A 26,591-nucleotide genomic window follows, 5' to 3' on the forward strand; every position below is an offset into this window, starting at 1 on the left:
ACTCCCAAATTCTGTGTAGTGAAGTCCAGGCACCACCCACATCCACGGTTGGGAGTTAATCAACAAGACTGTCAAGTGAAAGGCTCAAGGTGCCCAGTTACCCTCTCTGGGATAGGCTCTTCCCTATCGTAGGAGAGAAACTGGCGAGCTGGTTTGGGCTTGTTTAGCTTAATTCCTGGCTCAGTAAAAGGACCTGCACTTCCAGTCTTCCTGGTCTCAGAAATATTACCTAATAAGAGTTTATTTTAGATTTAATTTTTTTTCAGCCAAACCTGGGTGGTACACACCTGAAATCCCAGCATTTAAGAGATGGAGGCACAGGTTGGTGAGATGGCTTAGCAGTTAAGGGGCTTGCCTGCAGAGCCTAATGACTAGGGTTCGATTCATAAGTACCACTGCCCATCCTCTCCTCTTCCTGTGCAAATAAATTATTTTTTTAATTTTTAAATGAAAACAGTCATTTAAAAAATATCTTTATTTACTTATTTATTTATTTGACAGAGAAAGAGGGAGAGAGAGAGAGAATGGGTGCACCAGGGCCTCCACCACTGCAAACGAACTCCAGACATGTGCACCCCCTTGTGCATCTGGCTAACGTGGGTCCTGGGTAGTAGAAACCTGGGTCCTTTGGCTTTGCAGGCAAATGCCTTAACCACTGAGCCATTCCTCCAGCCCAAATAAATTAAATTTAAAGGCTTAGCTATTAAGGTGCTTGCCTGCAAAGCCAACAGACCCAGGTTCGATTCTTCAGGTCTCATGTAAGCCAGATGCACAAGGTGGTGCATGCTTCTGGAGTCCGTTTGCAGTGGTTAGAAGCCTTGGCATGCCCATTATCTCCACCCCCCTCCTTCTATCTGTCTCAAATAAAAATAAAATTAAAAGAAATAAAGAGACTGGGCATGGTGGCGCACATCTTTAATCCCAGCACTTGGGAGGCAGAGGTAGGAGCATTGCCAAGAGTTTGAGGTCAACCATTAGAGTACATAGTGAATTCCAGGTCAGCTTGGGTTAGAGTGAAACCCTTCCTCAAAAAACTGAAAAAAAAAAATAAAAATTAAAGAGATGGAGGGCTAAAGAGATGGCTTAGCAGTTAAAGTACTAAAGCCAAAGGACTCCGGTTCACAACAAGGTGGCACGTGCATCTAGACTTCATTTGCAGCAGTTAGAAGCCCTGGTATGCCCATTCACTTTCTTTCTCTCTCTCTCTTAAATAAATAAATAAATAAATAAAAATAAAAAGAGATGGCTGGAGAGATAGCTTAGCAGTTAAGGCACTTGCCTGTGAATCCTAAGGACCCAGATTCGATTCTCTAGGTCCCACATAAGCCAGATGCATATAGTGGCACATGTGTATGAAGTTCATTTGCAATAGCCAGAAGCCCTGGTGCACCCATTCACACTTTCTCTCTCTCCCTGTCTTCAATAAATAAATAAATATAAATCTTAAGGGCTGGAGAGACGGCTTGGTGGTTAAGGTGTTTGCCTGCAAAGCCAAAGGATCCTGGTTCAATTTCCCCAGGACCCACGTAAGCCAGATGCACAAAGGAACACATGCATCTGGAGTTCATTTGCAGTGGCTGGAGGCCCTGGCGTGCCCATTCTCTCTCTCTCTCCCTCTTTCTCTCTGTCAAATAAATAGACGAATAAAATATATTTAAAAAAACAAAAAGAGAGAAGCAGAAAATCAGTAGTTCAAGGTCATCTCTGGCTACATAGTAAGTTTGAAGCCAGCCTGGGTTACATAAAATCCTATTACAAAAAAAGTCAAGTTTTGAGCCTGGCATGGTGGCACACCCCTTTGATCCCAGCACTCAGGAGGCAGAGGTAGGAGGATCACTGAGTTTGAAGCTACCCTGAGACTACAGAGTGAATTCCAGGTCAGTCTGGCCTAGAATGAGGCCCTACCTTGAAAAGTCAAAACGAAAAACAAGTACCAAGTTTTGGCTGGAACGATGGCTTAGCGGTTAAGCACTTGCCTGTGAAGCCTAAGGACCCTGGTTTGAGGCTCGATTTCCCAGGACCCACATAAGCCAGATGCACAAGGTGGTGCATGCACCTGGAGTTCGTTTGTAGTGGCTGGAGGCCCTGGAGCGCTCATTCTCTCCCCCACGCCCCTCTGCTTCTTTCTGTCTCTCAAAAAATAAATAAATAAATAAAAACCAAAGGTATTAATATCACCTTTAAAAAAATTTTAACTCAAATTTTTATTCAAAATCTTGACATGCTCCATTTAAATATGGCATTGGCTTTCCAGACACTCAGGGGCACAGGGAAATGAATTATCAGGCAAGCAACAGTCTTGAGTACCAATGCAAATGCTGTTCTCTGGGAGGAAACATCACCATTCTGAACAGTTGTTGCTTTTTTTTTTTTTTTTCCCACCCCACTGGGGCAGGTAACAATGTGGATAGCTGGACTGCGGCTCAGTGCCTGGCTCTGGAAGGTGTTGCAACCTACCCGGTGATTAAGAGGATCCTCCACCAGCTGTTTAACAAGTACAGCAAGGCCACTGAGGACCAGTGCTGTGCTCTCCTGAGCCATATCAGCAGAAAGACGGTGTGTGTCTGTTCCTGGGTCAGAGAAGGAAAGTGAGCGTTGGGCAATGAGCGGATCTTTGTCGTCAGTGCGCGCACAGATTCCAAAGTACAGTGATTGAGTAGGGTAACCGGAAACACGGGTAAAAGCGTGCTAAGCTTTGTAAAACAGCGTACAGAGATATACACGGAGAGATATGGCAGGAGCTAGCTGGGGAAAGTCAGAAAGAAACTGTTGCAAGCCAGGTGCAGTGGCGCATGCCTCTAATCCCAGCACTGGGGAGGCAGAGGTAGGAGGATTGCGGCACTACAGGCTGAGACTACAGAATTCCAGGTCAGCCTGGGCTAGAGCAAGAGCCTACCTCAAAAAAAAAAAAAAAAAGAAAGAAAGAAAGAAAGCTTTTGCTCCCCCCCCCCCCCACTGTAGCTCATGCTGATTTGGAACTTTGTAGCCCAGGCTGGCCTCAGAAACCTGACCTTGTGGACCTGTGTACTACTGACCCAGGGCCTAGACAAGTGAGCTACATCCACTGAGCTACATCCCCAGCTCTCAAACTTAAATTTTATCCTTAACATTGTATTTTTTCATTTAAAGAATTGTATTAGTTGGGCTGGAGAGATGGCTTAGCAGTTAAGCGCTTGCCTGTGAAGCCTAAGGACCCCGGTTGGAGGCTCCATTCCCAGGATCCACGTTAGCCAGATGCACAAGGGGGCGCACGCGTCTGGAGTTCGTCTGCAATGGCTGGAGGCCCTGGCGCGCCCATTCTCTCTCTCTCTCTCTCTCTCTCTGCCTTTCTCTCTCCGTCTGTCCCTCTTAAATAAATAAAAATAAACAAAATTAAAAAGAATTGTATTAATAAACCCAAAGAGAGAGAAAGCAAAACAGTAAAAGAGAGAGAGAGAGAGAATTGGCATGCCAGGGCCTTAGCCACTGCAAACGAACTCCAGATGTTTGTGCCACCTGTGCGCAGGCATCACCTGGTGCATCTGGCTTATGTGAGTCCTGGGAAGTCAAACCTGGGTCCTTAGGTTTCGCAGGCAAGTGCCTTAACCCCTAAGTCATCTCTGCAGCCCAGACTAGAATCTCTGTGTCTCTTTTTCTTTTTGGTTTTTCAAGGTATGGTCTTGCTCTAGCTCAAGCCAACCTAGAATTCACTGTGTAGATTCAGGGTGACCTCAAACTCTGCCTTGAGTGCTGGGATTAAAGGCATGCACCATCATGCCCAGCCCTAGAATCTGCTTCTTCTTTTTTTTTTTTTTTTTTTTTTTTTTTTATTTATTTGAGAGCGACAGACACAGAGAGAAAGACAGATAGAGGGAGAGAGAGAATGGGCGCGCCAGGGCTTCCAGCCTCTGCAAACGAACTCCAGATGTGTGTGCCCCCTTGTGCATCTGGCTAACATGGGACTTGGGGAACCGAGCCTCGAACCGGGGTCCTTAGGCTTCACAGGCAAGTGCTAAACCGCTAAGCCATCTCTCCAGCCCTAGAATCTGCTTCTTAAAAAAAAAAAAGTGTCTTATTTATTTATTAGAGAGAAAGAGACAGATAGAAAGAGAGAATGGGCATGCCAGGGCCTCTAGCCACTGCATACGAACTCCGGACACATGTGCCCCTTGTGCATCTGGCTTACGTGGGTCCTGGGGAATCGAACCCGGGTCCTTAGGCTTCACAGGCAAATGACATAACCGCTAAGCCATTTAGAATCTGCTTTTGATAAGAGGTTTCCCATGAAAAACCACAAACTTATGACTGTTTGTTACTTTTGGTAGAAACATGAATGAAACTCACAAAAGACAGACATATACAAATGATGGGGGGGTGCTAAAAACTAGAAGAAAACCCTTGTTTTCTCCTCAGATTATTACATCCTAATTTAAAATCTCAAGTCAATTGGCTTGGATGGAGGAGCACCCCAGCTCTTATAAACTGACTCCATCTCATAATACGCATCTCATGACCTTGGGGCATTAATTATGCTGGATACCCTGTTAGGACATAATTTCTTCAAGTTTCCAGCATCTCTAAAAGTGATTGTGAATATCCATTCAAGTCTTTCATTTCCTCAGACCCTGATACACACAATGCTTGCTGTGGAGCTGAACAGCCGCCAGTTCAAGGACCGGATTGTGGCCTGTAGGGCTTTCTCCCGGATCAGCGGACATACCTGCATTGTAAGCCTTCCCTTTCCCGTGCTTCTAGGACAGAAAACTTATGTGAGGCTGGCCTAGGGAGTCTGGCTACCTTTTGCTGCTATCTAGTATCCCATTCTCGTGTTTACCTGTTACTCATAACCCAAGATTATCTGTGAATATCAACATGTACTTCTGCTTGGTGTGGTAGCAATCCACAAACTGCAAGGCCGCCACAATGAAACATGCACAGAAACCAACAGGAAGAGCTTATAAGCTTTTTTTTTAATTTGCACATGTAACGTGCCATTGATGCATGTGTGCAGATGGTACCCCGTGTGTGTGTGTGTGTGTGTGCGCGCGTGCGCGCATGGACGTGCCCGCCGAGGCCAGAGGAGACTTGAAGTGTTTGCTGTCGCTTACCCACTTGTATCCTTGAGAAAGGGTCTCTTCCTCAACCCAAAGCTGCTTTCCATCAGCAAGCCCCAGTGATTCTCTGGCCTCTGCTCCTGCCCACTGCAGAATGAGGACAGATGTGCAGGGCCACACCCAGCTTTTTGAAAATATTTTATTTTGATTTTTTTATTTGAGCGAGGGAAAGAGGCAGAGACAGAGTGGGCGCACCAGGGCCTCCAGCCACTGCAAATTAACTCTAGATGCATGCGCCACCTTGTGCATCTCACTGACGTGGGTACTGGGGAATCAAAGCACGGTCCTCTGGCTTGGTAGGCAAATGCCTTAACCGCTAAGCCATCTCTCAAGCACCCCCAATTTTTTTTTACATGGGTTTTGGAGTGTCAAACTTTGTAGTCTCAGGTCCAAGAGGCTCTTGTGCTTATGGGCAAATGCCCTTAACCACTGAGCATCTCCTCAGTCCACATGTAAGCTTTCACAGTATTCTGACATTGTCTCAGTACCACTGGACTTTATATCATCCAGTCTGAACATTGGCCCTTCCTGAGTTTGAGGAACACAGATTACTGCTTAAAAGTTCTGTGAGAGTTTGGGAGTTGGCTGCAAATGCAGGGGGAATTCAGGGGGCAAAGGAAACCCTGACCTCTTTTTTTCTTTCTTTTTATTTGTTTATTATTATTATTTTTCCAAGGTAGGGTCCCACTCTAGCTCAGGCTGACCTGGAATTCACTATGTAATCTCAGGGTGGCCTTAAATTCATGGTGACCCTCCTACCTCTGCCTCCTGAGTGTTGGGATTAAAGGTGTGCACTACCACACCCGACTTTTTTTTTTTTTTTTTTTGACCATCATTTTTAAATTACTAGTTGTCCAGGTGGGAGAGTTCTCTTCTTCCTTTGTGCTGCGACATCTATTCCTATAACACTATCTACAACATGGCCCACAGCTAGAGGTGGGCACTCTCACGTTTTTTGTTGTTGTTGTTGTTACTTTTTGCAACGTAGGGTCTCGCTCTAGCCCAGGCTGACCTGTGGTCACTCTGTAGTCCCAGGCTGGCCAGAACTCACAGCAATTCTCCTAACTCTGCCTCCCTGAATGCTGGGGTCACACCATGCCAGGCACTCTCACATTTTGATATGGAAAGCATATGTGCATGCATACACACACACGCTTGCACGCACACATGCATACACACAATGAGCCATTCGTTATAATCCTGGATAGGCTTAAGACTGGATTGTTTTCTTTCTTTTTCTTTCTTTTTTTTTTTTTTTGAGATAGGGTCTCATTCTAGCCCAGGCTGGTCTTGAACCCTTGAACTCACTATGATCCTCCTACCCCAGCCTCCTAAGTACTAGGATTAAAAGCATGAGCCCCCACACCCAGCTGGGTTAATTGTGACTAGGTTAATTGTATGTCAAGTGCTATCGTATCCTATTTCTCAAGTCCAGGACCAGCACAAGCATCGCCTTGAACCTTGTTAGAGATGAAAATGCTACCTTAGGCCAATGCAGTCAGACTCTGAATTTTAACCATTTCATTTTAGCAATACCTGACTAATATGCACAGTCTCTCCTTGGTACCTGCCACTCAAGATTGCCAATTTTGAGGCCACCCCAAGACTGTGAATTCTAGGTCAAAATGAATTCTAGGTCAGCCTGGGCTACAGTGAGACCCTACCTCAAAAAAAAAAAAAAAATCCTATCACTTGGGAGGTAGAGGTAGGAGGATCGCTGTGAGTTTGAGGCCACCCTGAGGCTCCGTAGTGAATTCCAGGCCAGCCTGGGCTAGAGTGAAACCCTACCTTGAAAAAAAAATTACCAATGCAAACAGACATGAAGAACTAGTTGTGGATAAGTTAATGATCAGGACTTCTAAAAAAGGCTATCTGAGTTATTTCCCTCATTTAGTAAGCAAGCAGTTTATGCTAGCATTGGGGATGCAATGATATATCTTCTCTTGGTAAATGTTATAAATAGTTACAACTGAAGAACTGTAATGTATTACAGTGGTTTCCTGTACTTAAAGAGGACAGGGAAGACTTCACTAAAGAGATGCTCCCCCACCTTTTTTTTTTTGCTTTTCGAGTTAGGTTCTCACTCTAACCCAGGTTGACCTGGAATTCACTATGTAGTCTCAGGGTAGCCTTGAAAGCATAGTGAGCCTCCTAACTCTGCCCCCCAAGTGCTGATTAAAAGTGTGTGCCACCATGCCCGACTTTTTTTTTTAGATGCTTTTTGAGGTAATTGCTAAAGAGTAGAAAAGCCCTTGGCATCAGGTCAGGGTGGAGAAGGGAGGTATTTTGGCAGGGAGAAGAGCCTGCGCACACACACGTCCACCATCATTGACTACAACTTTGGTAACAATGCTTTTGCCTTCTCCCTTATACACTGACCAAGTGTCCTGGTTCGTCGGGGTCATGGGACTTTAAGTACTAAAACCAAAAACATTCCAGGCAAACTAGAATGAGTTGGTCACCCCACTAAATATCACTTTCAGATTTCAAGCCTCTCACACAGATTAGGCTGGCCCCCAAACACCGTGCAGTAGTTTAAGGGATGAACTTGGGAAACAGGACTGGATATGAGTCCAGGCTCTAGCAATCACCGGGTTAACCTTGGGCAAGTTAACCAAAGCCTCCACTGTGTCAACTGTATGTAGTAATAACGTCTTCCCTGCTGGATAGTTTGGGAGCTTAACAATACGAAAAGCCTGATAGCAAGTACAAAATTAGCATTCAGTAAGTGTAGCTAATTGTTATACCTATTTATAGGATATGAAACGTAAGTTGATCCAGCTGATGTGGAATGACTGGAATAAGGAAGTGAGGCAAGCAGCCGCCCTCGCGCTGGGGCAGATGAACCTCGGGAAAGAGGTGCACGACATCATCAGGTAAGACCTAGTCAACGGGAGGACAGAGACGCTTCCTTTCTTAGAAGTGTTGTTAGTGGTTCTGGGACCCTGCCAGTTAGCGTTTATTGAGCTCCACTGTGTGCTTAGCATTGTATCAGGTCCCACTGCAAAAAGTTCAGTCCTTACAGACACTACCAATATGGCCAGGGAATGGATACCCACTAGATGCAATGGATACCCACTAGATGCGAAGCAGTGTTTTGTGTGTTACAGGGAGATCAAAAGTAGGGCACAGAGTCTATCCACCTTTGCTGCTGCAAGGTGGGCAGGGCAAGGGCAGAAGCCCAGTAAGCTGGAGCCCCAGCCTGTGATTCTACCTGCAGGAACTCCAGGTGGCCAGGGAAGAATCCTTGACATGCTTACACACTGTATGGACAAGTTAGGTTCCCTTATTTAGAACAATGGCATATGACCTGAGGAACAAAAATTAGAGAAAGCTATTCGAAAATGTTTCTTGTGGGTATAAAATAGGCTTATAAATAGGTCATTTGAAAATCTGTCCCCCACAGACCATAACAATTTGTCTTGCTCCAGGGAAGTCTTAAATATTATTGTTTGTTTGGGGAATATAACTGGGGGGGGATTATTTTCTGTATCTGCTTTTTTTTTTCCTCCTGAGCTCTGTTGCTCTCGCTCTCTTTCATGGACATGTCTCTCCATCCTGATGGGATTCTCTCTGTCTCCCATCTGTTCTCTTGCCATGACTACCATGATCATAATAAAATGTAGATTGAAAAAAAAGTAGGGCACAGGGCCCAGGAGAGATGGCTTAGCAGTTAAGGCACTAGCCTGTGAAGCCTAAGGAGCCAGGTTCAATTCCCCAGTACCCACGTAAGCCAGATGTACAAGGTGGCACAGGCATCTGGAGTTCGTTTCCAGTGGATGAAGACCCTGGCATGTCCATTCTCTCCACCCCCCTCTCTCTCATAAATATTTTTTTTTAAGTAGGGCACAATTCTGATAGATATAGGCATGATACTAATTAAAAATAACCAACTCCATGGTTGGAGAGATAGTTTAGTGGTTAAGGCGCTTGCCTGCAAAGCCTAAGGACTCAACGTTCAACTCTCCATGTCCCATGTAAGACGGGTGCACAGTGATGCATACACACAAGGACACACATGCACGCAAGGGTCCGCATGTGTCTGGAGTTTGATCGCACTGGCTGGAGGCCCTAGCACACCAATTCTTTCTCACATGTACATTTAAAAAAATGGCAGTCTGGGCTGGAGAGATGGCTTAGCAATTAAGGCATTTGCATGCAAAGCCAAAAGATCCCGGTTTGATTCTCCAGGACCCACGTAAGCCAGATGCACAAGGGGGCACACGCATCTGGAGTTTGTTTGCAGTGGCTGGCAGCCCTGGCGTGCCCATTCTCTCCCTCTCTCTCTCTCTTTTTCTTTCTCTCTCTCTCTCTCAAATAAATAATTAAATAAAATATTTTTAAAAATGGCAGTCTGTTGGGCTTGCCTCAAAAAAAGAAAAAAGCCATGCATGGTGGTGCACACCTTTTATCCCAGCACTCGGGAGGCAGAGGTAGGAGGATTGCCGTGAGTTCAAGGCCACCCTGAGACTACAGAGTGAATTCTAGGTCAACCTGAGCTAGAGTGAGACCCTACCTCAGGGGAAAGTAAAACAAAGCCAGGTGTGGTGGCACATGCCTTTAATCCCAGCACTCTGGAGGCAGAGGTAGAAGGATCACTGTGAGTTTGAGGCCACCCTGAGAATACAGAGTAAATTCCAGGTCAGCCTGGACCACAGTGAGACCCTACCTCAAAAAAACAAAAAACAGGGGCTGGAGAGATGGCTTAACAGTTAAGGCATTTGCTTGCAAAGCCAAAGGATCCCGGTTCAACTCTCCAGGACCCACATAAGCCAGATGCACAAGGGGGCGCTTGCATCTGGAGTTCGTTTGCAGTGACTGGAGGCCCTCGCATGAGCATTCTCTCTCTCTCTCAAATAAAGAAATAAATAAAATTAAAAAAAACACAAAAAAACAATCCTACTGGGTGTGGTGGTGCCCGCCTTTAATACCAGCACTGGGGAGGTAGAGGTAGGAGGAGGATTGCCAAGAGTTCTAGGCCACCCTGGGATTCCAGATCAGCCTGAGCTAGAGCGAGATCCTACCTCGAAAAAAAAAGACAATAACAAACCTTATTATAAAACAGATCAGTGGGGGCTGGAGAGAGCTCAGCAGTTAAAGGCACTTGCTTGCAAAGCCTGACAGCCAGCCTGAGTTCACTTCCCTAGTACCCACATAAATCCAGACGCACAAAGGGGTGCGTGCATCTGGAGTTTGCAGTGGTACGATGCACTGGCATGCCCATTCTCTCTCTGCTTGCAAATAAATAAATAAAAGGAATAGTCAGGCTAGAGATATGGCTAAGTGGTTAAGGTGCTTGCCTGCAAAGCTTAACAACCCAGGTTTGGTTTCCCAGAACCCTTGTAACGCCAGATGCACAAAGTGGCATATGCATCTGGAGTTTGCTTGCAGCAGATAGTGGCCCTGGCACACCCATTCTCTCATTCTGTCTGTCTCTCCTGATCTGTCTCTCTAATGTGGGCTAGAGGATTAAGACAAAAGCTAGGGGACAGCTGCCAAAATGAGTATTGCACATGTAAGGGCAGTGGAGGGGACAATGTGACTGTTACAAGAGGTCCAAGTAGACACTTCTCCTTTATTCGGTCATTGAACACGAATGCCCGGCAGATGTCGGCAACAGGAAAATATGACCCCTGAGGTCTGAACTTGGTGAAACTTACTCTACTGGGCATAAGCCAGGTGTAGGAAGCAGAGTCCTTAGAGCTAGAATATTTTATCCCAGGAGCATGGTGCTGGTGGGTGGGGGGAGGCACTGAAAGCTGAAGATGGAAAGAAGTCACTTGTACCTTACAGGATTAAGTTGGGTCAAGGAAATTCCCAGGAGCGTGTCCAGGCCCTCTCCCTGATTCGTGGGCTCAAGCTCATGTCCGCCAAGCTTCTCCCAAGCTTCCTGCAGTGCTTTTCTGATAACTTCATAGCAGTCCGGCAGGCAGCCTGTTTGGCAGCAGGTGCCCTACAGATCCGTAACAAGATGGTAAGTCAAGGGCTGGAGAGATGGCTTAGTGGTTAAGCGCTTGCCTGTGAAGCCTAAGGACCCCGGTTCGAGGCTCAGTTCCCCAGGTCCCACGTTAGCCAGATGCACAAGGGGGCGCACGCGTCTGGAGTTCGTTTGCAGAGGCTGGAAGCCCTGGCGCGCCCATTCTCTCTCTCTCCCTCTATCTGTCTTTCTCTCTATGTCTGTCGCTTTCAAATAAATAAAATAAAATAAATGAAAAAAAAAAAGATGGTAAGTCAAGGAAATATTTTGTCATCTTACCTGATTGAAGAGGACATTACAGTCCCATGTTGTTCATAGTACACTCACTGTTCTGTGGGAACCCAGGACAAGAGTCAGGAATCTGAAGGAACATCCAGGCCACATCATTACAAGGACACTTTAGATGCCCAGTGAACACAAACTTCATGCTAGAGCTTACCTCCCAATCCTAGCTTCACCTCAACTAACTAGCTTAATACCCGGATGCTAATAGGCTATAGGATCAACTCCAGTAAGTGGATTTACAATCCCTAGTTACTGGGGGAAAACTGGATGGAGGTGGTCAAAAAAGTTTGAAGAGGGACCGGGCATGGTGGCGCATGCCTTTAATCCCAGCACTCAGAAAGCAGAAGTAGGAGGATTGCTGTGAGTTCGAGGCCACCCTGAAACTCTATAGTGAATTCCAGGTCAGCCTGGGCTAGAGTGAGACCCTACCTCGAAAACCAAAAAAAAAAAAAAAAGTTTGAAGAGGGTGTGGGCAGTCCCTGCCTATCATCCTGGCACAAAGGACACACACAGGAAGACAGAGTTTGAGGTCAAGCTGAGCTACAAAGAGGCCATATCCAAAAACAAACAAACAAAAAGACTAATTCTGTGACTGGAGTTCAGAGGCAGGGCGTGTGCTTGGTCCCTAACGCTGCACATGAATGTGTAAAGTTTATATGGCCATTGATGTGTGTGTTGACCAAAATATACAGAAAGCGGGCACCTATACACTGCACAGGCTGGTACATACGGTGCCAGCTCATTTGTCACTAGAACTGACAGGTCGTTTTTCAGGTAGAGCATCCGCTAGGGACAGGATGAGGTACTTGTTTCTGACCTATTTTTGTTCTCCCCACTCAGCTCTGCCCTTTGTCTGTTCCAGGTGTTTGAATGTCTTCTGAATCTGATGCACAGAGATCCTTACTGGAAAATCAAGGCTTTTGCCATCCAAGGTACTTCAGAAATAATGGCCCCAAGTCTTGAACTTTAAATTATCTTCTCCAAGCTCACATAGATGTTGCCCTGACACTCCAGGAAGGTGGTCAAAAGAGAGGGGATGATCTTAACTTCTCAGAAGTTCCTTGCTTCAGAAAGATTTCCTTTTTCGTTTTTGGATAAGGATCTATGTCAAACTTCAGACAAAGGACCAACAAGACAGTCAGTCCCTACCAATTGAATTAAGAATAAGTTTCAAGTAGGTATCCATCTTGTTGTCCCTGGAGATTTCAACTATAGCACATTGTGAAAGCCAGACCAGATTTAACATGCTATTGAGTTTAAGTTAGGAGATATTCAGTTTGTTTTTTTCCCAGGATATTTGGGACTGTTTCCTTTTTCTTTTTTCGTGGCGTTATGTATAGGTGTGCATCCCGGGCACACACATACAGACCCCAGGGAAGAAAAATGAACTTTTTTTGAGGTAGGGTTTCACTCTAGCCCAGGCTGACCTGGAATTCACTATGTAGTCTCAGGGTGGCCTTGCACTCACGGCAATCCTCCTACCTCTGCTGGGATTAAAGGTGTGCACCACCACACAATGCCCAGCTGAGTATTTTTTTCTATTAATCTTCCATCTTATTACCAGCATCTGGGTATTAAGCTAGTTAGCTGAGGTAAGAATAGGATTGTGAGGTATGCTCTAGCATGAAGTTTGGGCTCACTGGGTGCTTTAAATGTCCCTACTGATGTGGCCTGGATGTCCCTTCACATTCCTGACTCTGACCTCTTGTCTTAGGTTCCCACAGGACAGTGAGTGCACTGTGAACAACAGGGGACTGTAATGTCCTTTCCAGATCAATCAGATGACAAAATACTTCCTTGACTTACCATCTTGTCACAGATCAGAGCTTTTCCCTGAACTTGGAGCTGTGGTTTTTCAGTCAGACTGGCTGACTAGCTATCCCAGCAATTTTCTCTCTGGCCCCCACCAACACTGGGAGCAAGTATGCATGGCTAAGGCTTGGCTTTGTTTTATTGTTGCTTTCATTTATATTTATTTATGATTTTTTCATTTTTTGAGGTAGAGTCTCTCTCTAGCCCAGGCTGTCCTGGAATTCACTCTGTAGTCTCAGGGTGGTCTTGAACTCACAGCAGTCTTCCTACCTCTGCCTCCCAAGTGCTGGGATTAAAGGCATGCACCATCACACTCAACTTTCATTTGTTTTTGTTTGAGGTAGGGACTCACACTAGCCAAGGCTGACCTGGAATTCACTGTGTAGTCTCCAGGTGGCTATAAACTCATGGCAATCCTCCTACCTCAGCCTCCCAAGTGCTGGGATTAAAGATGTGTGCCACCACGCCAGGATAATTTTTAAAAAAATATTTTATTTACTAAAGAGGCGGATAGAGAGCGGGAATGGACACACCAGGACCTCTAGCCACTGCAAATGAACTCCAGATATTTGTCACCTTGTGCATATGGCTTACATGGATACTGGGGAATCAAACCTGAGTCTTTAGGCTTTCTCAGGCAAGCACCTTAACTGTTAAGCCATCTCTCCAGCCCGAATTTTTTAATGTCATTTTTACCCATATGGTTTTAATGACTTGTTATCCCAAAGAGAAGATACTGTTTGCAATACTCTTTCCGGATACTACAGTATAGCCAACTCAGTGTTCACTGACATGCTCCCCTCTCATTTCTACAGCTTTGGGACAAATTGGACAAGTGAGTCCCCAGCTGACAGATCTCCTGCTGTGGGCTATCCACTATGAAGATTCACCAGGTGTCCGCCTGGAGGCTTGCCGTAGCATCCTGGCCCTCAAACTTGAAGGGAACCAGGTCAGGGACACCTTCCTAAATGTGCTGCTCCTGGAGGACCACGAGGCCGTTCTGAAGTAAGTGCTAAACTTTCGAGGCCGTTCTGAAGTAAGTGCTAAACTTTCGGTCTCTGCCAGGACCTCTTGGACTCTCCCACCTCCTATCACTGAACACGCCCTGCCTTTGCAGACTCTCTCTAGAAGTAACGGCTCTGTGCCCAAGCAGGCAACAGAAAACCCAGCCTGAATTAGATTGACAAAGCTCCCGTAATTCATGTGCTGTTTGTCCTCTGCTAAGTGGTTTAAAGTTATTTCTACATTCAACTAACAGTTACCAAGTGCTTAAGTGACAACAGAATCAATACCAGGGTTTGAATTCCAGCTCTTTCATTTCAGGAGCTGTGTGAGCCTCGTGAAGGCACTTAAATACTCTGAGCCCATTGTTTTCGATAATCAAATGCAGATGAAAGTACAGCTGTGGCCGAAATGAGGCCATTTACATAGTACCTTTCACAGAGGTGTTCAATAAACTATCTGTTAATGCATTCAAGCATATCAACTCCAGATCTCCACAATAACTCTAAGTATTAGAATGCTCTTACAGAGAACATTTGGCAAAACTGAATTTAGGATGGGAATGAGGATTCTTGCCTAATTCTAAGTCCTATATTTTCAACCCTCATGCTGTGTGTATGCATGTACATGTGCTTGCATGTGGCCAGGGTACAAGCTCGGGGGTCCTTGCACAGGTGCTGCCCACCTTGTTTAAAAAAATAAATGGGTCTTTATTTATTTGCAAGCAGATACTGGAGGGACAGAGAGAGAGAATATGAATGGGCATGTCAGGGCCACCAGCCACTGCAAACTCCAGATACATGTGCATCTGGCTTTTATGTGGGTACTGGGGAACTGAAACTAGGTTGTTAGGCTTTGCAGGCAAGTAACTTAACCACTGAACCATCTCTCCATCCCTGTTTTTCTTTTTTGGTTTTTCCAGATAGGGTTTCATTCTAGCCCAGGCTTACCTGGAATTCACTATGTAGTCTCAGAGTGGTCTTGAACTCACCACAGTCCTCCTACTTCTGCCTCCCAAGTACTGAGTTTATAGGTGCATGCTACAACCACCCACCCCACTCCCCTTTTTAAGGGTCTCTTGCTGGCCTGGGACTCACCAAATAAGCCAGACTGACTGGCCAGCAAGCCCCAGGGATCTGCTTGTCTCCATCTCCCCAGCACTGAAATTACAAGTGCATGCTACCATGCCTGGCTCTTTTTTGTTGTTTTTGTTTTGTTTTGTTTTGTTTTGCTGAGGTAGTATCTCACACTACCACAGGCTGACCTAGAATTTACTGTGTACTTCCAGGGTGGCTTCCAACTCAGTGATCCTCTGACCTCAGCTTTCTGAATGCTGGGATTAAAGACATGCACCACCATGCCTGGTTAGTTTTTTTTTTGTTTTGTTTTGTTTATTTTATTTTTGAGAGGGGGGTTAAAAACATGGACACACCAGGGCTCCTGTCCCTGAAAACTACAAACAAATGTGCCACTTTGTGCAACTGGCTTTAAGTAGGTACCAGGAAATCGAACCTGGACCATCAGATTTTGCAAGCAAGTGCCTTTAACTGCTGAGCCATCTCCCCACCCTCTACCCCCACCTTTTTTTTTTAAAGAACAGATAGAAGGCCGGGTGTGGTGGCTCAAGCTTTTAATCCCAGCACTCGGAAAGCAGAGGTATGAGGATCACCATGAGTTTGAGGCCACCCTGAGATTTCATAGTGGATTTCAGGTCACCCTACCTTGAAAAAAACCAAAACAGCAGGATAGAATAATCTAAGGAATGCTTGTCTTTTCAGAGAAATGTACGAGGCAATGAAGATACTCAACTTGGAAAATGAAGGAAGCCAAGAAATGCTTCAGGAGATCAAGAACAGGGTAAGTACCAACTGTGTTTTCAACAGAAAGCCCAGTGTGCTTAAGAACTTCAAACCTTTTTATCCCCTATGCATAGACATACCTCTCTCCTACCACAGAAATACTTTCCACAAGCCCAAAGATACTGTTGTAAAATCCAAGTAATAAAAAGGCAGGGGCTGGAACAATGGCTCAGTAGTGAAAGATGGTTGCTTGCTTGCCAAGCCTGAAAGTCTTCAATTCCCCAGTATCCATGTAAAGCCAGATACACAAAGTGGTACATGTGTCTGGAGTTCATTTGAAGTGGCAGCAGACCCTGGTGCACCTATACTCCCTCTTTTTTAAAAATATTTTTATTTGGGGCTGGAGAGATGGCTTAGCGGTTAAGCGCTTGCCTGTGAAGCCTAAGGACCCCGGTTCAAGGCTCGGTTCTCCAGGTCCCACGTTAGCCAGATGCACAAGGGGGCGCACGCGTCTGGAGTTCCTTTGCAGAGGCTGGAAGCCCTGGCGCGCCCATTCTCTCTCTCTCCCTCTCTCTGTCTTTCTCTCTGTGTCTGTCGCTCTCAAATAAATAAAAAAAAAAAAAAAATTTTTATTTGATCTGGGTGTGGAGGTACATGCCTTTAATCCCAGCACTTGAGAGGCAGAGGTAGGAGGATTGTTGTTGAGTTCAAGGCCACTCTGAGACTACATGATGAATTTCAGGTCAGCATGGGCTAGAGTGAAACCTTACCTTAGGGGGGAAAAAGTTATACACACACACACACACTGGCACATACATAGTTTGAGAGAGAGAGAATGGACACACCATGGCCTCTAGTCACTGCAAACAAACTCTAGACATATGTGCCACCTTGTCCATCTGGCTTATGGGGATCCTGGGGGATTGAACTTGGATCCTTTGGATTTGCAGTAACCAATAAACTATCTCTTCAGCCTTTTTTGTTGTTGCTGTTGTTTCTTGAGGTAGGGTCTCACTCTAGCCCAGAATGACCTGGAATTCACAATGTAGTCTCAGGGTGGCCTTGAACTCATAGCAATCCTCCTACCTCTGTCTCCCAAGTGCTGGGCCTAAAGGCATGCGCCACCATGACTGGCATTCTTTTTTTTTTTTGAGGTAGGGGCTTGCTCTAGCCCAGGTTGACCTGGGCTTTCCCACCTCAAAAAGAAAAAGGACTGGAGAGATGGCTTAGTACTTAAAGTGCTTGTCTGCAAGCCTAAGGACACATGTTCGACACTTCAGAGCCCATGTAAGCCAGACATATATGGTGACGCAAGTTCGCAAGGTCACACATGCACACAAGGTAGCACACGTATCTAGGGTTTGATTACTGTGACTGGAGGCCCTGGTGCACCCATTCTCTCTCACTTTTTTTTTTTAATTTAAAAGAGGCAGAGAGAATGGGTGCACCAGGGCCTCCAGCCACTGCAAACAAATGTGTGCACCCCTGTGCATCTGGCTAATGTGGATCCTGGGGAGTTGAGCCTTGAACTGGGGCCCTTAGGCTTCACAGGCAAGTACTTACCCGCTAAGCCATCTCTCCAGCCATCTCTCTCTCTCACACACTCTTTTAAAAAAAGAAAGGGCAAAAGGCCAGTATATTGGGCTTGCCTCAAAAACAAAACAAAACCAAAAAAATTCAGTTTTTTTTATTTACTTGTTTTGATTTTTTTTGTTTGTTTGTTTTGGTTTTGGTTTTTCGAGGTAGGGTCTCACTCTAGCTCAGGCTGACCTGGAATTCACTATGGAGTCTCAGGGTGGCCTCGAACTCACGGCAATCCTCCTACCTCTGCATCCCAAGTGCTGGGATTAAAGGCGTGCGCCAACTAGCCTGGTTTACAGTAGTTTTAATTTTTAAGTACTATTAGGTGAGATGAATGGATAAAAACAGACTTTAAAAAAATTCCCAATGTTTAGAGAGAGGGCTTAGTGTTTAAGGCATTTGCTGGCAAAGCCACAGGATTCTGTAGGACCCATTTAAGCCAGATGCACAAGGGGGCACATGCGGCTGGAGTTCATTTGCAGTGGCTGGAGGCCCTGACGCACCCATTCTCCCCCCACCCCAAATAAATAAATTTTAAAAACAGGTGTACGCCTTTAGTCCCAGCACTTTGGAGACACAGTTAGTAGGATCAGCATGAGTTCAAGGCTACCCTGAGACTAGATAGTGAATTCCAGGTGAACCTGAGCTAAACAGACCCTACCTAAAGAAAAAAAAATTCCCAAAACTAAGTTCACACCAAGCAGGGATTTCATAGCAAGTTTCTTCTCTTATACTCAAATAGTTAAGGTAAAAGTTTCATTAGCAGGTCTAAATAAAATCCCCAACTGAAAAGCCACGTGTGGTGGCACACACCTCTAATCCCAGCATGTAGGAGGATAGCTGTAAGTTTGAGGCTACCCTGAGACTACATAGTGAATTTCCAGGTCAGCCTGGGCTACAGCGACACCCTATCTCAAAAAAAAAAAAAAAAAAAAAAATCCCCAATCAAGCATAGCATGGTGGCACAAGCCTTTAGTCCTAGCACTCTGGATGTGGAAGTAGGACAGCCATGAGTTCAAGGCCAGTCAGGGCTAGAATGAATTCCAGGTCAGCTTGGGCTAGGATGAGACCCTGCAAAAAAAAAATTTTTTTGTTTAAATATTTGTTTTAAATATTTATTTATTTGAGAGAGACAGAGGAAGAGACAGAGAGACATTGAGAATGGGCACACCTGGGCCTCCAGCCACTGCACAAACCCCAGATGCGTGCACCCCCTTGTGTATCTTGTGTACGTGGGTCCTGGGAAATCGAACTGGGGTCCTTAGGCTTCACAGGCAAACATCTTTAACTGCTAAGCCATTTCCCCAGCCAGTTTAAATACTTCTATTTATTTATTTGCAAGTAGAGAGAGAAGAGGGGCTGAAGTGATGGCTCAGTAGTTAAGGTGCTTGCCTTCCAGAAAGAGAGAGAAGACAGACAGAATGTGCGCACCAGGGCCTGCAGACACTGCAGACTCCAGATGCATGAGTCCCTTTGTGCATCTGTCTTTACATGGGTACTGGGGAATCGAACCCTGGGCCAGCAGATTTTGTAAGCAAGCACTTTAACCACTGAGCATCTCTCCAACCCTAATCAGCCAAGTGTGGTGATACATGCCTTTAATCCCAACACTCAGGAGACGGAGACTGGAGGATCACCATGAGTTCAAGGCCACCCTGAGACTCCATAGTAAATTCTAGGTCAGCCTGGACCCTACGATGAAACCCTCTACCAGAAAAACTCTCCCAATCAATACCATGAGAACAATGCTTTCAGGCATTTGTATTCTAATAGTAATGTATGATATAGTCACTACTTCATCTTTTTTTTTGCTTTTTGAGGTAGCATCTTGCTCTAGCCCAGGCTGACCTGGAATTCACTATGTAGTCTCAGGCTGGCCTCAAACTCAGTGATCCTTCTACCTCTGCCTCTGGAGTGCTGGGATTATAGGTGGGCATCACCAAAACATGGTCTTGTCTTATTTTTTAAAATATTTTTTATTTTTATTTATTTATTTGAGAGCAACAGAGAGAGAAAAAGGCAGAGAGAGAGAAGGGGCGTGCGAGGGCCTCCAGCCACTGCAAACGAACTCCAGATGCATGCACCCCATTGTGCATCTGGCTAATGTGGGTCCTGGGGAATCGAGCCTTGAACCGAGGTCCTTAGACTTCACAGGCAAGTGCTTAACCACTAAGCCATCTCTCCAGCCCCTTGTCTTGTTTTTTTGGAGACAGAGTTTGCCATGTAGCCCAATATGACCTCAAACTTAGAATCCTCCTGCTTTAGCCACTGGAGGTATTTACAGTCATTTGCCACCATGCCAAGCATAATCAAGTTAACTTTATTAATATTGGTGATTTCCTGCCTAACATAGTTGGGTTATTTTTACTTTTTTTTTTTTTTTTTTCCTAATCTAGGTTCAAGCACTAAGCCAAAAGGACTTGCTGGCACAGAAAATAATCAGTATAGAGGTGGCCGTTCGGCGCATGAAGGAAGAAGCTAATCGTGTGTACTCAGAACCCAGTGAGGAGCGACCTCCACTGGACCTTTACACTTTTCTCCATAAAACCTTTCAGAGTAGGTTTCCTAAGGGTAAATCCCATCCTGTGACTCCTCTAATGTTATCCCAGGATCTAGATGTTTTGGGACTTGGTAAGGAACCCAGTAAGGTTGAGTCAGGAAAGGTTACTTTCTTTCCTTCTTGGCTACTACCTACCTGCTCAGTCTGTTCTTGGTTTTTTTTTTTTTTTTTTTCTTGTTTTTTTAAATATTTATTTGAGAAAGAGGCAGAGAGAGAGAGAGAATGGGCATGCCAGGGCCTCTGGCCACTGAAAACGAAATTCTGATGTATGCGCCCCCTTGTGCATCTGGCTTATGTGGGTCCTGGAGAGTCAAACTGGGATCCTTTGGCTTTGCAGGCAAACACCTTAACCACTAAGCAATCTCTCCAGCCCCATCTTGTTGTTTTGTTTTTTTTTTTTTAATCTACTTGTTCTTTTCTTTTATTTCTCTCACTGTCTGGTAGGCTCTCATTCTACCCCGGGCTAGCCTGGTATTCACTCTGTAGTCTCAAGCTGGTCTTGAGCTCACTGAGATCCTCCTACCTTGGCCTCCTGAGCGCTGGGTTTGGGCATGCACAATACCCAGCTGTAATCTATTTTTTTTTTTTAATCTTTCCGGGCAAGGTGGTGTACCTCTTTAATCCCAGCACTTGGGTCAGGGACAGCCTGAGACTGCATAGTGAATAGTGGATTCCAGGTTAGTCTGGGCTAGAGTGAAACCCTACTTCAAAAAAAAAAAAGGGCTGGAGAGATGGTTTAGCAGTTAAGCACTTGCCTTTAATCCCAGCACTCAGGAAGCAGAGGTAGGAGGATCACCATGAGCTCAAGGCCACCCTGAGACTATATAGTGAATTCCAGATCAGCCTAAGCTAGAGTGAGACCCTACCTCAGAAAACCAAGACAAAAAAAAAAAAAAAAAAACACAAATTTTTAAACAAAAAAATATTTTTAAAAGTTATATATAACACAATTTTTCCACCTTGCAATTTTGAAAACTTTATAAAAGTTCTCAACATAGGGAGATGGCTTAGCGGTTAAGGCGCTTGCCTGCAAAGCCTAACAACCTGGGTTCTATTCCCTAGTACCCATGTAAAGCTGGATGCACAAAGTGGCACATGCATCTGGAGTTTATTTGCAGTGGCACTATGTCATGGTGTACCCACTGGCTCTCTTCCTCTCTGCTTGCAAATAAATAAAATTTTTAGCAAGTTCTCAGCCTTGGAAACAACCTAAATTGGGCATGGTGGTACAAGCCTTTAATTCCAGCACTTAAGAAGCTGAGGTAGGAGGACAGTAGTGAGTTCAAGGCCAGCCTGGGGCTACAGAGTTGAGTTCCAAGTCACCTTGGGTCAAGACCCTGTCTCAAAAAACTAAAAAACAGGGCTGGAGAGATGCCTTAATGGTGAAGCCTAAGGACCCCAGTTTGAGGCTCGATTCCCCAGGTCCCACGTTAGCCAGATGCACAAGGGGGTGTACAGTCGTTTGCAGTGGCTGGAGGCCATGGTGCACCCATTCTCTCTCAGTATCTGCCTTTCTCTCTCCCTCTCTCTCAAATCAAATAAACAAACAGAGAAAAAATAGACACCTTGACCCTATCAGTTATGATATTAGGATCTTAGAGTGCTATATATATATAGCCTAACGATGAGGATGTAGATAAGAACTGTACCAATATACTTACAAAATCTGCGTGCCCAAGTGGAGCAGCAGCCTCAGGTTAGTTAGCCAGTGCCTTCCAGCCACCACCCCAAACCCAGGTCTTCCAGTTCCATGCTCTTTCTGGCACACCAGGCTGTTTCCACCAACCATGAGAGCATGCACTTGCCAGATTGGGGGAAGTTTCTTCCAACTGCCAGAAAAAAAAAAAAAAGTGTTGAAAGTAACTTGACCACCACCCTTTCCTCGTGGTCAACCTGCTACCAGCTGGTTGGCTGAGGTTTGGGAGTAGAACCAGGGGCATGCTGCTGTGCTGGGAGCAGAGCAGCTCCTGATTCAAAGCAAGCACTGGGCAAAACCATACACTCTCAAAAGCTGACACTCTTCTGCTAGGATTATCCTGTTTGGAGTTCAAGTACCAGAAATGCAGTGAATAAATTGCCCCCAGAGTTAAGTAAAATGGTCCCAACCACGTCTATTTGTCTTCTTTACTAAGTGCCCGTGTGTGGTGCAAGATGAACGCAGGGCCTTGCATAGGCCAGCATGTGCTCTACCTCAGCCCTTTTCTTCCCAGCACTTAAACCTGCTCCTATTACCTTCTGCAAGCACTACAAGGTGCCTTTCTTCTCACTGTAGACTCTCCGTATCTTCCTCTTACCCACACTTCTTCAAACCAACACACATAATAATCTAAGCTTAGGAAAAAAAAAAAATTCTTTGGTACTTTAATAAATCTAGGTTCACAAAAGGTTTTAACAAACAGGATACTGACCCCAGCCCTCCCCACAAACTAATGAAAAGATGCAACTTCCGTATAAAAACCTGTAATGCCTCAAGCAGGATAACATCCAGTAGTAGTACCCTGAAGAAATAGGCCCCCCCCCCCTCCAATTTCTGCCTTTACTTTTGTACCTAGATCAAGCAGTTCTTCCTGGACCACCAGAGTTTGACATCGAAGCGGCCATAAAGGTAAGTGTGACCGTATTACAGTGACCAAGGTAAGAACATGAGTTAAAAAAAAAAAAAGGGGGGGGGGGATGTGGCCATGGTAGTGCAGAACCAGTATTGTGTTCTTCCCAGCCATCAACAAGGACCTAGTTCACAGTTAGCGGCGCCTTGGTGAGCAGCAGCCCCTTATCATACAACATGGTTGCTAAGGAAAGCTGGTCCTCCACACTGTCACAGGGCAGATCTCCAACTCTCACAAATTCTGGGTAGGATCGAAGCAGGAGTTCCATGGCATCAGCCTGCTGGGGGTCGATTTCCAAGTACTTGGGTTCCTCCAGATGATAAACACGAGAGTTTTCCACGGTGTAATAGAGAAGCAAATGACCTCCCTCACCCACCAGGCGAGCTATGCCATCCTGAAGCATGTGGACTTCCGTTTCGGTGGTCAGCTGAGCCCCCACATTGACAGGTTTCCCAGCCTCCCAGCGAATTGGGAGCCCATGGACGCTTAACGCCCTCTCCCTATCAGTCAAAACCGGGGGCAGAGAATCATGGATGAAGTCTTTGGCTCGCTGGTCCGCCACAGCATCGACAGGAGCAAAGTGCCCTAAGCGGGCGACCAATACCCGCACCTTTTCCATGAAGGCTGTTCTTCGCGGATCCTTCGAATCTGAATGCTGGGCTCCCATGTAATCCATGAAGTCTCGAGGGAGACCCCTCCGAAACTCGACATTTTCTTCTATTGCTGCCTGCACTGCCAGGGGCAAGACGGCCTCCAGGAAGTCACCCCAGGTATTGCGCTGGTAGGTGGACAAGGTGAGGTGCAGAGAGTGAGATCCATCCTGGCATTCGGCTTGGTGAATGAAGCCCCGAGGGAAATAGAGCAAGTCTCCCGGTTCCAGCACCGTCTGCAGGACGGGCTCACCAAGGTCCTCCTGGCTGAAGTTGGGGCTCGAGGTCAAAGCCAGTTCCTCGGACGAGTCTCGCGGTCGGTAGACGCGCCAGAGTTTCCTACCTTCCAGCTGCAGCACGAACGCCTCGATGTCGTCGTAGTGGGGGGCAAACCCTTGCGAGTTGGGGGGCGTGAGGTAGACGTTGGAGCCGGCCATGCTTCCGAACTGCTCCTGCAGCACAGCCAAGAACTGCCACACGGTGTGCGAGAACGCCTGCGGGCAGAGGAGGCGCAGCGAGCACCCGGCCTGGTACAGGGACCAGGCGGCGGCGGGCAGAGCGCGGCCCGGCGGGTTCAGGGTCTCCCGGCGCCCGCGGACGTAGCGCGCGGCGTCCAGGTGCTGGCCGAACTGCACGTCCTCGTGGCGCAGCACGGAGTCCAGGTCGGCGGTGGAGAAGAGGCCCCGGTAGTAGGCGTGGTCCTGCCGCCGCACCAGCACGGCCTCCCGCTCCCAGAGGCGCCGGTAGAAGTGCTCGGGCGGCATGGGCGCGATGAGCCACTCGAAGAGGCGCGCGGCGCGCCGCCGGCTGCTGGCGATGCGGTTCAGCTCCGCCAGGACCTGCTGCAGCGGCGAGTCCCGGGGCGGCTCCCGGCCGGGCTCGTCCGCCTCGGCTGCCGGCTCGCGGGGAACACAGGAGGCCGCCGGGGCCGGCCGCGAGCGCGAGGCGGCCCGAGGCTCTGCAGGCCCGCGGAGGACGGACGCTGGTGGCCCGCCCGCGCCCCGGACGCCCGCCGTCCTGGTCGCCGTCGCCGCGGCCGCCGCCCCGCCGGCCCGCGCGTCCCCCGCACCCGGGCCGTCGGCGGCCGCCTCCAGCCGCGAGTCCGACGAGTCGTCGCTCGGCGGCAACGTCTGGGCGCTCAGCGCCGCCATGCGGGACGCCGCGCTTCTCCGGTGCCTTCGGATCTTCCTGGGCCTCAAGGGCACGGCCAACACCGATCCGCTGGCAGCGTAGGGCTGGCGGCGGCGCCGCACCCGCCCGCGCCTCGCCAGCCCGGCGGGATCCCCAAGTCCATTCATGACTGACGGGGAGGGGGACTCAGAGCCCCGCGCTGACCCACGGCGGCGGCGCCGGCGGCGGCGCAGGGCACGCTGGGTAGGGGGCGGGGCCTCCGAGCTCCTGCGGCTTGGCCACGCCCATTTCGGGCTACCCTGCTCCTCCTGCTCAAAGGTGCTGAAAAAGTTAAACGTTGCCTTATTGAATTTAAAACCCCCTGGCTTCGCGCTAGAGAGGCAGAATCTCTTGCCAAGCGAGTTATAAAGATCACATATTAACAGAGCAATTTAAAAAACACTCAAGGGGAAAGACAAATGGCTAATTTCTCTTTTGTAAGTCCGCATATTGCCTGTCCTCCCTGCCATCAGTTTTGTGAAAAGATGTTCCCCCAGCAGCTTCCTTCTAGAAGGCACACAGATCTGGTTTTAAAAGAATGCTATGGGAGCCAAGCGTGATGGCGCACGCCTCTAGTCCCAGCACTCAGGAGGTAGAGGTAGCAGGATCGTGTGAGTTCGAGGCCACCCTGAGACTACATAGTGAATTTCAGGTCAACCTGGGCTAGAGAAAGACGAAAGACCCCTACCTAAACGAGAGAGAGGGAGATGGCTTAGCGGTTAAGCGTTTGCCTGTGAAGCCTAAGGGCCCCAGTTCGAGGCTCCATTCCCCAGGACCCATGTTAGCCAGATGCACAAGGGGGCACATGAATCTGGAGTTCATTTGCAGTGGCTGGAGGCCCTGGCGAGCCCATTCTCTTCTCCCTCTTTCACTCTCTGTTGCTCTCAAATAAATAAAACTTTAAAAAAAGGAAAAAAAAAATACTATTGGGGCTGAAGAGATGGCTCAGCAGTTACAGCCATTTGCTTGCAGAGACAGATGGCCCTGGATCGATTGTCCAGAACCCACATAAAGTCAGATCCACAAACTGGTGCAAGTAACATTTGCAGACCATGGCACCCCATACTCACTCATTCTGTGTCTGCCTCTTTCTTTGTGTCTCTCTCTCAAATAATAATGTTGTCAAAGTTCAAGAGTCTACACAGATCACAGTTCTTTCTAGTTTCCCTTATTCTACAGATAATTTCAGTGATTGAAGCTCCAAGAGTTTTCCCATCTAGCCCAGGCTGACCTAGAATTTTAGTCTCAGGGTGCCCTTGAACTCATGGCAATCCTCCTACCTCTGCCCTCGGAGTGCTGGGACCCAAGGCATGCACCACCACACCTGGCTCAAAAATAATTATAATAACCCTTGCAGATGGGCTAAAGAGATAGCTCAGCAGTTAAAGCAAAGCCTAATGACCTGGGTTTGATTCTCCAGTACTCATATAAAGCCAGATGCATAGCACATGCATCTGAAGTCAGTTTGCAGTGGCTAAAGACCCTACCACTCCCTCTGTCTCTCTTCTCTCTTTCCCTCTGTCTCACTCTCAAACAATTAAGGCATTTGCTTGTAAAGCTTGATGGCCCTGGTTTGATTCTCCAGTGCACATGTAAAGCCAAGTGCACAAGTAAAGCCAGATGCACAAAGTGGCACATGCATCTGGAGTTTATTGCAAATAAATGAAACAATTTTATTTTAGTTGAGAGTGAGAGAAAGAGGGAGAGAGAATAGGCATGTTAGGACCTCTAGCTACTGCAAACGAACTCCAGATGCACACGCCACCTTGTGCACCTGGCTTTATGTGGGCACTGGGGAATCAAACTCAAGTCATTAGTCTTTGCAGGCAAGTGCCTTAACCACTCATCCATCTCTCCAGCCCAATAAATAAAACTTTTAAAAAAATCCTCACAAGACCCTCATAATAGGAGGAAAAGATGATATCAAAATAAAAGAAAAAGGTGGGTATGGTGGCACACGCCTTTAATGCCAGCACTGGGGAGGCAGAGGTAGAAGTAGGATCACCATGAGTTCGAGGCCACCCTGAGACTACATAGTGAATTCCAGGTCAGCCTG

General features: G+C 46.9%; 2 protein-coding genes across 2 annotated transcripts in view; one reads left to right on the plus strand and one right to left on the minus strand.

Moving 5' to 3' along the window:
• Nucleotides 1-22,738, plus strand: part of Heatr4 (HEAT repeat containing 4) — a 37,078-nt gene extending 14,340 nt beyond the window's left edge. The window contains exons 7-15 of the mRNA XM_045155593.1: nt 2,396-2,556; nt 4,602-4,706; nt 7,851-7,969; nt 10,887-11,067; nt 12,218-12,287; nt 13,983-14,172; nt 15,948-16,026; nt 19,946-20,105; nt 22,662-22,738. Of these exons, the coding sequence (XP_045011528.1) occupies nt 2,396-2,556; nt 4,602-4,706; nt 7,851-7,969; nt 10,887-11,067; nt 12,218-12,287; nt 13,983-14,172; nt 15,948-16,026; nt 19,946-20,105; nt 22,662-22,738 (1,142 nt within the window). The remainder of the gene's footprint in view (nt 1-2,395; nt 2,557-4,601; nt 4,707-7,850; nt 7,970-10,886; nt 11,068-12,217; nt 12,288-13,982; nt 14,173-15,947; nt 16,027-19,945; nt 20,106-22,661) is intronic.
• Nucleotides 22,454-24,689, minus strand: Riox1 (ribosomal oxygenase 1). Its single transcript, XM_045155594.1, has one exon. The coding sequence runs from the start codon at nt 24,661-24,663 to the stop codon at nt 22,840-22,842; it is 1,824 nt and encodes a 607-aa protein (XP_045011529.1). The 5' UTR covers nt 24,664-24,689; the 3' UTR covers nt 22,454-22,839.
• Nucleotides 24,690-26,591: the final 1,902 nt, after the last annotated feature.

The sequence above is a fragment of the Jaculus jaculus genome, chromosome 7 (assembly GCF_020740685.1).
Source record: "Jaculus jaculus isolate mJacJac1 chromosome 7, mJacJac1.mat.Y.cur, whole genome shotgun sequence".
NCBI classification, from domain to species: domain Eukaryota; kingdom Metazoa; phylum Chordata; class Mammalia; order Rodentia; family Dipodidae; genus Jaculus; species Jaculus jaculus.

What these genes read in the sequence shown, in the direction of transcription:
- Riox1 (XM_045155594.1), bottom strand. Translation starts at nt 24,663, where the DNA reads ATGAATGGACTTGGGGATCCCGCCGGGCTGGCGAGGCGCGGGCGGGTG.